Source organism: Styela clava, chromosome 7 (genome assembly GCF_964204865.1).
Source record: "Styela clava chromosome 7, kaStyClav1.hap1.2, whole genome shotgun sequence".
Lineage (NCBI taxonomy): Eukaryota > Metazoa > Chordata > Ascidiacea > Stolidobranchia > Styelidae > Styela > Styela clava.
The window spans coordinates 19,435,874-19,450,747 of NC_135256.1; the positions used below are offsets into that span (position 1 = coordinate 19,435,874).

Below are 14,874 nucleotides of genomic sequence, written 5' to 3' on the forward strand. Positions count from 1 at the left end.
GATGTAAATCGTTTTTGCTCTCAACTGTCAGCAATGTGCAGAGCCAAGGCCGCGATATATATACAATACAGGCAACTAACTTTGGGTGGCCCGCGCCCCCATTCACCCTGAGGTACCATTTTACTTCTTTTTTTGCATTGTTTATTTACAATGTGTACTTTAGGGTGATGGAAAAATAAATTGTTGATTATTAACTACAAGTATGATCTGATCAGAGCAACTTGTTTGCTGGAACAAATCAGCATAGATTTCAAGGATCTTGTTTGCGGTAAGAAGCAGTTTCTTTTGATAATTTTTGACAAATACAGTCGTTTTCCATTTACTTATCTTCGTTCAAGATACGACTTCTACAACAGTGATACAGTGCCTTTCTTCATTATTTTCAATGGTGGGATTACCTGAATACGCGCTTAGCGATAGAGGCCGTACATTTCTACCAAGAGATGTTACGGAGTTGCTCGCAAAATGAAGCGTTGCTAACAGCAATTTAACACCGCGCAACAGGTAATGCGCAGTGCGAATGAATCAACCAAACGTTATGGAAGAATATAAAGCTACTTCTTATCAGAAAAATTACCAAAAGCATCCTGGAAAATTGTCTTACCCGATGCGTTACATAACGTAAGATCTTCACTATGTACGTCTACTAATTCGACTCCTCATTAACGGTTATTTGGTTTTCAACGACGATTGATGCTGGGTCAATCTGCTCCCCTATTGGCTACCCTCGAGAGGTAGTGTATTACTTCCAAATTGTTTGAACAAAAACTGAACCTCTCTGTGATGTGGTGGATCTTCTGAATGCCAATTACAAATATGCACTGGTACGTCACTCAGATGGAAGACAAACGGCTTTTTATGTGAAAGACTTGCTCCATGTCCTGGCCAATTGAAAGCTGACCCAACTGCGACTACGTTTCACAAAAATGATGCTGATTTGCCAGAAGTTCGAGATTGATTGAAAATTACTTTGGGTGAAAACTAGGAAACGTCTCTCTGGTAGAATACAAAAACGACCGGTTTGACATAGAGAAAAAATCTCTTAACCCTTTTAGTTATCTTCACTCATGCGTGGGGGAATAAGTAGCAGATCGACTTGGATCCATTTTCCCTTGTAAGGCCAAACCAATAGTTGAACAAAAAGTAGTTTACAATATTGTCATGTCCGAGAGTTGTCGAAAATTAGTTCTCAATTATTTTCCAAATACGACATTCTGGAAGAATAATAGAATGACGAAACTGCTGTCCTAAGTTGTGATTCTGGCAACTACGTGACAATCCAAGCAGAAGTGCTTAAAAAATCAAACGACTAATTCTAAGAAAATGTGAGAATACTATTTAAAAAATTATTGAAGTAGTTTTTTGTTTATTTCAATAACACGAGTCGATCAAGTTTTTTTTTATTCCAAGGATTTGCTCAAAATTATCTTCCGTGCCTCAAATCAATTTCGTCTGTATGACTCTCGAACAAAGTATAAATAAGTTGCATTTCCATTTGTTTGTTTGTTTTAGGCCCCTGAGGTGTCAAGATTTATTGTTGTAAGGATTATATCGGTGTTATACATTAACAATAAACTCGATCGAAACATTTATCAGCAAGCAGGGGTGGCCAACCTTTCACATACCATGCGCCACGTTTTAAACATAATGTTTCAGATGCGCCGTAAATCTCTTGTATTCCCACGCCTAATGTCCGCTTCTTGTTGAAATTATATAAATTTATAATACACACTTATATATACACACGTATATGTAGTTTTTACAATTTACAACTTCACATGAATAGAAATTAAGCAAGGAAGTATAATAAATAAAACTGATCAATTTTATTTAAGTACCGCCTTTATGAAACAGATTACGATTGATTACGAAACAGGGAACCATTGTGACGCCATGCTTCAGGTAAAAACTACAGCCTTCCTGAAAGTAGGTTAAAAACGCATTCTGTCTTATGAGCATTACGCAATAAAGCTGTTTTGAACAACGAAGAGAAAAAGGTACGATTAAGAAGTAAAGTTAGGCGTAATATTGTGACAACAGGCCTTTAGTATCAATATCTACTCTACTCTACCCTCGATTCTAATTGGCCTTTGCTAATCAGCTGTTTGGCCTAGCGTCGCGTGATTTTACTCCAGGCTTCTTCGAGATTAGTACTTGCGTCACAGCAAGCGATTTTACGGTTCGCTTTTGTTGACAACGGTCATTTGAAGTTTGGATGAAAAAGGTGGTATTTAGGGGTCATTTTCAGCATGTTGTGGGATGATTTATAATAAATTTTTAGGCTTGGGCAATTTAACTGGTTGTTCAATGGTTGTTGGGAGATATTTGGGAAGTCTGGGCAATGGCAAATCCATGTTTCAAGCTGATAAATGACGATTTTCTATTTTTCCAGAAGTTCTGAACTTTTTACTTCAGTAGGGAAAAAATGGTAAATTTTACTAATTTTTGCTAAAAGTCTAGAATGAATGTCATAAAGTCCGTCCAAAAGCTAACGTCGATAATCGCCTGTTGTTTCTAATTCCAATAAGCCGTAAGTGGGCGACGTGGAGTAAGGAGAATAGATTTTAGGTACAATCAAAAGTCACCATGTAAATCGCCAAGAAACGGCTTGGCGTGGAGAAGCCAAGTGCAATTAACAATTTTGGCATAAAATGGGTTAAAGATGCAATGCGCCACCTCTAATCATGCAATGCGCCACGTTTGACGCATGCGCCATAGGTTGGCCACCCCTGAGCTAGACGAACGGCATTTATTAAAAAGCATACAGTAAGATTCAGCACAATATAAACAGTAAACACACAGCTAACTGGACAGCAGTCCCGACCCGGACAAAGAAGCGTATTGGCGATGTACGTCAGATATTCTCATTATTTCATCATAATCACTTTAAAGAACACTACGTGAACAAGTCTGTAAAATCATATTACCGCAATACGTGGCCGAGCCAAAACCGTCAATGCGGGTTTAAGACAACCAAGTAACCAACTATTGCGCAGCTGTGAATCACAAAGGAATCAAACAAATTAAGGCTTAATTTTGGCTTGCGGACCACACATGTTAGCCAAAGTCGCACTTTCAAATGAGCGCATAAATGTGGTAGGCTAATCAATTTGTATTTTAAACTTGGTATAAAACGAATACCGGTAAATCATCATAGTTTTATTTTAGATGCAAACACGTTTGATTTTTAAATTCTGTCAAGGAGGAAAATTCATAATACCGTATTACTTTTGCATTGATTTTAGATACGGAATCATATTGTTTGTTGAGGTTTCCATTTAAAGTTGAAAACTAATGGCCGTTGAAGAGCATCTGTATTCCCAAACTTACAACGGGCCACACCTCATTTATCATCGAAGAGTTCAAAAAAGAAAAAAGACTGCTTGTCCGGCTATATTTTTTTTACCTTCATGCGTGCATTGAAATCATTCGAGAAAAATTCATTTAGACCGTTTCTGGGCTTTTATTTACTTATACAGTACTGCTATACTGAAAAACGGAAAAGAACAATTTACAAGATGTAGCAATCTTGACGTACGCTAACCAAATAAAACCCTCGCTTTGCCACGCGATTATTAACATCTTCAGATCGCTCGGCGATGGTGCAACGTCGGCCACATTAGTTAGCGCTAACTAGGGATTTGTTCAAAAAGATTTGTTTTAAAACAATTGTTTTGCCACAAAAGCAAACCATATAATACAATTTTAATAGTAGTTTCTTTACTTGAATAATTGGTTTATTGAAAGTCTTCTTAGTTTTCATTGTCGAAGATGTGCTAGAAAAATGTTAAGCTGTTAGATATTGGTCGATCATTACTGATTTTAACATTTTAGGGAAAAAAACATGAACAATTTTGTTTGAACTTTTATATATAAAATTCTTATTTGTCCTAGTGTTTTATCAACATATCCGGTAAGAACATATTATGCTATTTTCCAAATAACTCCATTACATAGCATTTCAACTCACTTTAAGTAGATCATAATCTGGTTCATCAAGTTTTTCCATTACTTCGAAATGATCTAGTACAGGATATTCAATATATTTTGCATCTACAGATGACTTTTTTAATGCCTGTTAATGGTTAAGAAAATTATCTATTTAATGAAAAAAAAATGGATCAACAAAATACAGAACAAAATATTTTTTTTCTAGATGTTGGAGAAAACAATATATTATATATATATAACGTATGTACAACGATTTCGTAATAAATTAACAGTGTTGTCTGAGGCGCCGGCCTGTCAGCAAATATTCGTGCGTTAGTCGTAATAGTAGGCTAGATATGTCAGGTACGGCCTCATTCAAGGTTCAGCAACAGTAACAAATTAGGAAGGCTACACTGAACAGGAAACCCAACATATCCTAATGTTCAACCAGCTGAATATACAGAGAATTGTTTACACACATCGTCTTAAACCCAGATTTTTGTTGACAAAATCGTGATAAATTGTTGTTTAGTTGTGATAGCGATACCGCCAAGGAACGTTGGGGTTTAATTGTACCTCTATATAATCCCTCGACTGTTCACAGAATTTTGGAGGATCATTCTCGCCAACAACTGCTATAATTTTCGTTCCAAATTTCTTGATGTTTTTAACAGCTTTGTCAATATGAAGTGCAGGACTCAGATCAACAATTTCTTTTCTAAAACATATTAAAAACATGTCGCAAAAGTAACTATGAATGAATTGTTATTTTAACAATCTAGATATAGCCGAAGATCACGACGTCAGGAGGACCTTTCACTGATTATCACATTACATTTTTCTCCGAGCATTGATTTCCTCTTTTCATTTTACAAAAAATGCCTAATCAGCAATAAGGTACCAATGATGTATTGATTGGTTAAAAACATAGGCTCATATTTGTGATATAGCATGATGTGTGTCGGTTTTCATAAATCAAAAAAATTAATTGCCATTTTGTTTTCCGAGGATTTTCAGTTTTGTTGCAGTAATCCCGAAACGACGACGATAGACTAGACTAAAATTAATTACCGGTACTTTTTGACGGTGAACCCAATTGATGGTTATAAACATGTAAACGATTTTGAAATCACCAACTCGCAAAAAAACTTATAAAATATACATCGGAATTTCTCAATAGTAAAAAAGTAGAAAAAGATGGAGTTGGCTAACTAATGAGTGCTCTCATTTATTTTCTGCGTGCACACGTATCCCAATGCTATAGTATCGCAATAACATGAAATGGTTGTATATAATGGATATTTCTCGTAATTGGCTTTAGCATTAGTAACAAATATACAAGAGTATATAAGTAGATCATCGGCTTGTCTACTCGGCTAATCTAGGAGTTTGCTTAGAGCAAACATTCTAATGTGTACAAGCCATCATAGCCATTTAGCAGTGTAAGAATAGCAGTTAAATTTGCAGCAATCTGCATATAAATGTATTATCATAAATGTTTCGAAGCAATATTTTGGTTTATGTATATTTCTCTATTTTCAGATAATTTTTAACTTTCTGCTCACTTTGTCAATTGAAGATCTTTATTATAACTGATATGTACAAACGGGCCAAGATCCATTACTCCGCTTATTGGAACGCTTTTAGTTATAGGAACAAGATCTTTATATTGTGTCGGACAGTAACTTTCCCAGTCTGTAGCCAATAGCATTGAAATCAAATGTCCTCCAGCTGAGTGCCCAATAAACGTCAAGTTCGGACATTTTGGGAATCGTTTTGATAGAAATATGTAGGCGTCTCGAATCTCATTTACAATGGTGGTGACCGTAACTGAAAAAGGAATCCGGCTTAACTTGAAGAGAGAAGCTATCTACTGTGGAGATCAGTCAGCGAGTCATAGTCAATCACAACAACTTGCTGAGGCAAGCAAGTACTGGAATAGGTTTGAAGTTAATTATTATTTTTTTATATATGTAGTTAAGGTGTACAATATCAAATACTGAATTTAAACTTCCATGTAAAATTCTGTCTTTAGGAAAATGCTTCAACCACTACCAAATTTGTATAAGGTTTGCCAAATACTCTCTAGTCATGAATCGGATTACCAAAAATTATAATCAGTCGTACCATCTGGAGCTTGATCGTATCCAACAATCACTCCCATCCATCCTCTGGTTACGGCAGGTTGTGCAATATGCAGGTACATATCTCGACTAAACATGAACCAATAGTAATTGATTAGTACATAAAGCCTACATTAAATTCAACTCGTTATTGATCACAAGTCCCAAACTGTAGTTTACTTTCTTTTATAACCCGAAGTTGACATCAAACCGAGTTAGACCAACATTGAGAGAAAAATAGCTATTACCCCATTTAACGAACCAGAAGGCGCACCGTCAATAAATTGACAGATTAGGGTTTTGGCCATACATAAAACGGATTCGACTATCAGACTAAACCGGTAATGGTACTGAGAAAAAGCAGTATCTGTTGCATACATTGGGCTCACCGGCTCGGCCGGTTTTTGAGGAAAATAGATTTAAAGTGCGCCTTATGTTCCGTAAAATACGATATGAGCAGCAAACCCGCCAACAACCTAACGAGAATATCGGTCAGAGACCGAAGACTTATCGATCGGGGATCCCCCAAAACAGCGCTCTTACTCCATAGTGACACCTTGTGTCCCATCACTAATTAATTAATAACTCGCTAAATATACGACATAATTCATCCAAAATTGATAGGCTTCTGGTCCCACATATGATGAATGCACATGCAAAATCTGGAGCAGATTCAATCTCGCTTTCGTGAGATATCGCATGCATCTAACAGACAGACATACAAATACCTACCAACATACTTACCGATTAAAATCGATAAGTAACGGTTAAAATCGATAAGTAGTGAGTGTTAAATGAAAACGGAAAATTCATCGTATGTACTCTTTCTACATTTTGATAGTATCTTAAAGATACTCATATGCGCACCATACTATAAAGACATCCTTGCAGAATGACATTTTCAGCTGCTATTTACTGTGAAACCAAATATGAAATTAGGTTGATTTTGAATAAAATGAAATAATAAAGCAAAATTTACCCGGTTAAAATCCAATATCCTCCGTGGACGAAAACCATGATCGGTGCATCTGGCAACAATATTTTATAGACATATTACTACGAACAGCTTATAAATACACAATCGGGAGTTTCAAGACAAAAGAATGAATGTCGAAAATTTACAAAAAAATTACCAATCACCAATCAAACGTTGGTTGTATTTATAAGTTTGTGGTATATAGTTATATGCAATATACAAAGCATTGTTGTAACTTGCTCTAGCAACATGCAATTGCCGGTTTGTACAAGTGACATGTAACCAAGTACAAATATGCACAATGATATGTACATTAAGTTCCAGAAAATTGATCAGTTTGTGGTCATGGGCTATGATATTTTTAAATTTATATCAGTAAAATTGCTAATGTCAATCAGTAATAAAGGTTGTGTTAGCCAAGAAAACTCATATCTCAATTATAGATATTCTAGATATTCTTACCATCACTAACTCCTGGTTTTCGGACTATATCCATACTTTGTTTAGGTCCATCTCCATATCTAACATTTTGAACTAAATTGCCGTGAGCAGTTCGAAAATTGTCAGAACCAGTATTCAGGATCTCTACACAAGTTGGAATCGGTGTCTCCCGAAGTGACCAATGCGCCACGTCATACTGAGTATCAATTTCGGCATCGAATTGCTGTAGTAATTAAAAAGATTTGTACTAGTCTAGAAGGATGAACTCTAAATTATAGTTCTCAAGAGCCAAAATAACTTCGGAAGGATTCATTCTTACCGGATTTTCGTTAACTGCTTCTGACATGTTGAAAAACCGAATGCTATTACGTATGTGTTACTCAGTAACAGGCCTGCAATTATAATTTAGTAACAGTTGACAACTATTTTGGGGCAATACTATTATTACTCATTTTATTGAATCGAAAACAACACGAAAGTAATCTGAAGCTTAAGTATGTTCTCATGATATCATGCTACAGTAAATCAGATGCAATATTTTAGAGGATGAGGTACATGATTTTTTATATATATACTAACTCGGAGCGTAATTTTAAAATAAAACTTCCGTAATACTTCCTCTCTCTCAACTGTTTTTTTTGTTCTGCTTTTGTCAAAATATGTCATATTAATGCATAAATTTTACTTTCCTCTTCATAAACTCGATAGAAGTACTATTCTTATTGCAACGCTTTGTGAATGGCGACAAGAGAGTTTGATGATGGATTGCTGTAGCTATATCATTTACAGTGTTGATATTGTTTAATGATTAACTCAAATAATTTGTTACGCTAGACTGCTAGAGACTTATTTGAGGAAGCACCAAAAATCAGCGATGCTGCAAAACAGTAGCAATGTCAAAATTAACAACAGAGTAATGCAAAAACGTATGGGTACAAGGTTGTATGGAGACTTCCGCCACCGAAATATACGCAGCAGGAGCTTTTCAAAATCTTACATCCAAATTTTGGCACGTCGAAGCAATCATTCAATGATATATATTGTATCTACTGCACATATATATGTATAAACATTAAATAGACCGGTGAAAAAGCCTTTTCAAACAGTTTGGCATGAAAAACGAGTAAATTGGTTATTAGGCAAAATAACTGAAATCACTGGACTCAGGAAAAAATTCTTCGGATAAAAAGTTGACGTAAATTGCATCGAATAGTAAAATGCATTTGGAGACTTTCTACGCTATGCAGTAACAAGTTCATACCAGTCCTGAACCATCTGAGGGTGTCATAAACTCGAAGGGCAATAACGAACGAAAAAATTACGGTGTTTACAAACTTTAGAAGCTCTTTACAAAACCTCAATTTCTGTGAAAGGCGTATGAATACGGCAGACTAACCATCAGTTTGGTGCATAATAAAATAAAAGAGAGACGGAATAAGGTACAGTAACGGCGATATAACACATGTTAAACGATGAAACTTGGAAACTTAAAAAAAAAAACACACAGCCCATGACTAGATATGGGTGGGGAAAGTTAACATAGCACGACACAACTTTATGAATGACCGAATGTAACAAATTTTCAATTGTCATTTGCAAAATTATCGAATATGCACCAAATTATTTTTTGACTGTGAACTTTAATCCTTGAAGGAACACAGCCACAGATATTTTTTCACCTGCACAAAACAATGATCTCATATTCTTAAAACAATGAGATCTTCGATATTCCCACGAAATCTATGCCTTTCCAATCTATTTTACTAGATATTTACAATACATTTGACCTTAATTACTGCGCCGATGCTTTAAATCAGAAATAATAATAATCTTCCCCAACCAAAATCTCTCCTATCTAAAACGAAACGAACTAGTTTCTGGTTGGTCGAAAATATCCTTCTTTCCGAAAAAGTAATAAATAAAGATAGAGGATTTATCCACTGAACGGAGAAATACCAAAAGCCCATAATTTATAATTTGACCCATTTATAATATATATATATATATATATACAGTCATAAGGAGAAATGGGATGTAGACGTGATTACATGGTGGTTTAAAAGGTATTAGATAACTCAAGACAACTCCCAAAAGAACATCGAACAAGATCGTAACAAGATCAGAATGCGAATGCTAGCTAAATATTTCTTACCAACATTAATCCGGTCGGCGCTTATTCACTACTCTATTTTATTTTATTGAAATCCAATAAATGGGTTTACAATATGAAAAGATCAAAATCATCACACTAACTCCAGCAGAAAAAGGAAATTCTGAATTGGTTAATTATCATAAGTTTCAAGATACCTGAAACATATGTAATGTATTTCTGCACTTAGTCAGTTGCCACATACCAGCCGTAACGATTTGGCACAACTGCACGTTGTTAAGTTTCACCGCCACACATGTATTACAGACACGGGCCAGAGGGAGGAATGAGGATAAATAGACTTACATACATTATGGTATGCCTTACTTTATGTTTTTTTACATGGCCCGATTAATAACATTATGCACATGGTGTCTTTAAAATACCCACCACAGCTGTCGATCGGTTAAGGACCGCAAGCACGTATTAGCGGTTTTAACATGACCGCACACCACTACGATCTGCTGCTACATAGGTGTTGACGCCACAGCCACAAGTGAAAAGGCAATAGAAACACTTTAAATACCTATTTAAAAACGGCATAAAAATGTACTTATGGAAATGTCGTGGCCTAATATGCATCTCAAGCTCTAAAACCCTAAATTTTTACCTTTACCTCATCTAAATATGCAGTAAATCCAAAACAGTTTAGAGTTTACCAATAATTAGTTTATGCTGAAATATTCTGTTTCGTATACTGATGAGAAATACAAAAATTCATTTAAACCTGAACACCGCATATCAGCAACAGACTGTATGTCAAAGCAATACCTGTGAGTTTCTGCAGTTGTGTGAATAAATTTCACCATAAGCATTAAAAAGATTTTATACTCACCCCTAAAGTTTCCTGTCCAACCCTAAATCTATAAAATGTAATATTTATTATCGCATTGCACTGCATTGCATTTGGTTAAGTTAATCAGTAATAAAAAAACGTAAGAATAAAGAATACTAGATAGCGTTCGGGGACCGCCGACTTATCGATCTTGCGGTTTCAATTCTTTCGCTCTGACTCAGTAGCGACACCGCGTGTCACATCACTAATTAATTAATTACTCGCTAATTATACGACATAATTCATCCAAAATCAATGGGCTTCTGGTCCGAGATATGATGAATGCACATGCGAAATTTGGAGCAGATTCCACCCCGCTTTCGTGAGAAATTGCGGGTATCTAACAGACAACCAAACAAACAGACAAATACCTATCAACATACTTACCGTAAATTTTAGTTATTACTTATCGATCTCGATCGGTAAGTATGTTGATAGGTATTTATCTGTTTGCCTGTTTGTTTGTTTGTTTCACTTTCGTATGTTACGAGATATTTCACAAAAGCGAAGTTGAATCTGCTCTTAATTTTGCATGTGCATTCATCCAATTTCGGACCAGAAGCCTATTTTGGATGAATTATGTCGAGTTATTAATTAATTGGTGATGGGACAGGCGGTGTCGCTATTGAGTCAGAGCTAAGGAATCGAAACCGCAGTTTCTTTTTTTTTTCTGTCTTTCGTCGCAGCGAAAGATCGATAAGTCGGCGGCCTCCGATCGCTATTTCGTTTATCCACTTAAGTCGTTTATCTGCATCTTATTATTCCAATAATATAAAATCAATGGTTTAGATTAGATCAATCGACTTTTTTCGTCGACAAACTTCAATATATTTCATTCTTTTCAATCGTTTCTTCCAAAATCGAGAGCAACCTATTTTGATATCTTTTAAATCAGATTTTTATACACACACGATTTGAATTTATTAACTTGGTATCTACAACGTCTAGATTTGATTTATTTAATCAGATACCAGACTCGTTAACAGAATTCTGTAGGGGTATACGCGTCGATGCAGTAGTTCATATACGGTACACGGTTGATTGTGATTAAAATAAATAATCTCTCTAGCCTAAAATGCTTTAATCAAACAAACCCCTGCAACCGCGAAACATGAAATATGTAAGTCTTCATGAAACGAGGAAGTGGTATATTAATTATTGAGTATAGTGTTGGTTGGTTGAGTATAGTGTTGGCACAAGACTTCTAGGCGACCGCTTAGACGTAATTATCCATAATTTTTTAGGATTAAATATTGTCCGGAACAAGAATGTGATTTTGATTGTGACCTCAAATTTTGAGAATCTGATAACGTATAAAAATCTCTTATAGATCCTAAATAACCCTAAAAACATACAAAGAAAAAAAAATTAAAATGAAATAACCATTTTGACGAGTGCTTGGTCATTAGTTGAGGCTGCAATTTCCAGCATTTTTAACAAACACAATTGGTCTATACGAACAAGTCTACTACAATACTATCTAAACTGAAATATCTAGAGAGTAGGTAACAAATGAAACGGATTTAAAGGGATTCAAACGCAAAAATGGCTAATGGAATATAATGACTATTCTTTTGTCAGAAGACGTTTGACTATAATATAATGAAAGCTTACTAATATACTTGCTATCCGTTAGAAAGAGTTTTAACTGAATATTGTGAAAGAAAATCTTATATTTTATTTCCCATAAAATGGCGAGACTCTCAAGTTTTATATTTTTTCATAAAATGGAATTAATATTTGAAAACAGTTTTTTTTTAAATTTTGTCAATTTTCGAAATTGAACTTTATCAGGAGTATGGAGGCCACATTGATAGAAACGTATTTTACCTACTAAATCATCGAGGGAAATTAGTATTTACTATGCAGCAATGTGAATTGAGGTTTACACGATCAGTTGGTTTTGCAAGAAAAATTTTCAAAATGCACATTCATTTCACATCGAGTTTTTCAATTCAATTAACCTACTCAGTAAGTGGCTATTTGTCTTCAATTTTTAAATGATTTTGTTGATCGTATGACTAGTTTGATTGGTAACATCAGCAAGTATAATTTTAGCGACTTTACCAAGATATTTTCTTAGAAAAAATCACTCTCATTGAGTGATGTGCAACATTTAAATGTTAGTTATTCGCGTGATTTTTGATGAATACGAGGGACTTTCTCAAATTCCGTATGCAGCTGGTAAAATTTTCACAGCACGATGTGACATATTTTAGAGTGTTATCAGCTGGATACCAATTATTAAAACTTTAATTGTTATTTAAGTGAAAAATCAAAACCCCTGAACAATATACACCACTAAGAGGAACAAATGATGATTGAACTGAACATCTTGCAGCGTCAGATCTAAAAGTAAGAAACACGTGGTAGGAGTTGAAAATTGAGGCAGCTATCGAGGTTTTTAATCATTTGGCATGATTATGCAAAAAGACAGTGTTGTATGCAGAACATTACTGATTTGTATGTCCACATTATCCTGGACTCTCGTATAGCAATTTCATCAATTCACTTTTTATACTATATATATATATGTTTTCCAGTTTACGCCGCTATTAAAATCACAATCCGGCTGTCATCAACCGGTACAACTCGAATGAGGAATGATGCTGGAGTATGATTGAAAAGGGGAAATGATTCCCAGTATAATCCCGCGTGATTTCACGAAAAAGATCAAGATTTTGATCCTGTCGCATGTGGGATTCAGACCTCCTAAATCACTGTATCCAAAACTTTTGATCTATTCAAAAATAAAGTTGGCTCTTGCATATAAGGTCATACAGAGGCTTGTTTAGAGTGGTACGCCTCGAGTGACAAAGATGCCATTATGTGATAGGAAACTTGTAATCGCTAGGTAAAATGCCATGGACCAGAAACTGATAAAAATAAATTAAAACTTGAATTGATAAACTGCATCTGTTGCATTATGCTGTGGAACAGGAGTTTGCATTGACTTCAACATAGTTTTTAGATTGAAAAGGTCGCATCGATATAGAGGGGTTTTATAAGTTCCGTTGGGAAAAAATAGTCAAACAAATTTGGTCTATAGCTTTCTTCTTGTTTTAAGTTTAGGAAATTCGTATCACTGTGAAATCTGAAACAACCACCAGCTAACTAAACAACGACCAGGCATTGCCATATGAATGTATATATATATATATTTTAATATAATATGTATATTGAAGATGTAACAAAAAAGCAGACTAAACCAACATAATGTATAAAAACTAAATGAGTTCAGACGGAAAAATAGCCAAGTATGCGTTATTTGAATTAAAAATATGTTACAACAATAGGGCAGCGCGAAGATCGAGTATATTTTAACCTCAGTTCGATAATTTTTCTGTCATTTTTAATAATACAACGATATCATTGGAAGATATATGTATTTAAAATTGTTGCCGGAATTTGCTAAGGACAACGGCCAATAGAACTGTCATACTGTTGCAAATAAGAACAGCACGCTAAATCTATAGGCAAAATTTTTGTTTTGCACTGCGTGGTAAGTAAAACAAAACTGTTCTAAAACAACGGATTAAAAAATACCTTGAGAAATTCATGTATACTACAACAATAAAGGGAGAGAACAAAAATAAATGAATGGTGAAGAGTTTTTGTCCGTTGATGATATCAATTTTATTTAAATAGTTTCTAAAAATATTTCACAAGACATTTTGTACTAATTCCCAAGATAGTAATGTGATTCCATTGTGATAGATATACATGCCAATCAAAATTTATAATTTCCTAAAAAACAATTACTTGTCTCTATCGACAAAAAGTCTGTGGTCTAAAAAACACTGTATGTATTATATGTTATCGGAAGCGAAAACACAAATGAGTATATAATTGTTATATTAGTTGACTTATAAATAGACTTCTATATCCTAATTATGAATCCAGTTTTGAACAATAAAATCGAAACTCTATAACACAAATATTTAGTTTCGACATAACCGAAATTGCACTTCGTGGATTGAATTACCCATGTATTTCCCCAAACACTGTTTTTATTATAGTAATTGGTAATTTAGCATTTAATTGAGTGATGTGAACGTAATTTTTTCTATTAGGCACTGCATTCCAACAAAGCTCTGTTTAAGAACCAACGCATGATGCAGCTATTTAGGGTATGTAACTGTCTCGTAAAATCAATAAGATAACAGTGTCATTGGATATAAATAATTCTATTATGTAAGTAGTCATGATTACATATAAAATCTCTATTCGAAATAAATGGTAGTGTATCAGCCTGGTTTGTAATCTTTTTTTTTGGCATACAATTGTTTAATACCTAACATGCATGGCCTCTTTTGACCACAAATAATGCGACTCGGTCATGGTTACCCGATTTAAATCAAAAGAGTTAGGGCATGATCTTACTGAATTATCTTTAATTATTATCTTTATGTATACAATT

The 14,874-nt window shown here is 34.6% G+C and overlaps 1 protein-coding gene across 2 annotated transcripts; it reads right to left on the reverse strand.

The window, feature by feature from the left end:
- Window positions 1-1,422: 1,422 nt before the first annotated feature.
- Window positions 1,423-9,716, reverse strand: LOC120328651 (kynurenine formamidase-like). 2 transcript variants are annotated; one of them, XM_078114568.1, is made up of 8 exons: window positions 9,623-9,716; window positions 7,492-7,693; window positions 7,033-7,081; window positions 6,058-6,143; window positions 5,496-5,760; window positions 4,507-4,648; window positions 3,971-4,075; window positions 1,423-3,776 (listed from the first exon to the last, which is right to left on the reverse strand). In XM_078114568.1, exons 1-8 carry the CDS (start codon window positions 9,626-9,628, stop codon window positions 3,753-3,755), a joined length of 879 nt encoding a protein of 292 aa, XP_077970694.1. In that variant the 5' UTR covers window positions 9,629-9,716; the 3' UTR covers window positions 1,423-3,752. The 2 variants fall into 2 exon arrangements, with proteins under 2 accessions (XP_077970694.1, XP_077970693.1); XM_078114567.1 differs by lacking the exon at window positions 9,623-9,716 and adding an exon at window positions 7,790-7,864.
- Between the last annotated feature and the right edge of the window lie 5,158 nt (window positions 9,717-14,874).

Excerpts from the sequence above, each read along its gene's own strand:
- LOC120328651 (XM_078114567.1), bottom strand. The coding sequence starts at position 7,816 with ATGTCAGAAGCAGTTAACGAAAATCCG. Across the intron at positions 6,144-7,032 it reads GGATATTGGATTTTAACCGG|TCGAGATATGTACCTGCATA; the intron begins GTAAATTTTGCT and ends GTTCATGTTTAG. Across the intron at positions 5,761-6,057 it reads ATACGATCAAGCTCCAGATG|TTACGGTCACCACCATTGTA; the intron begins GTACGACTGATT and ends TTCCTTTTTCAG.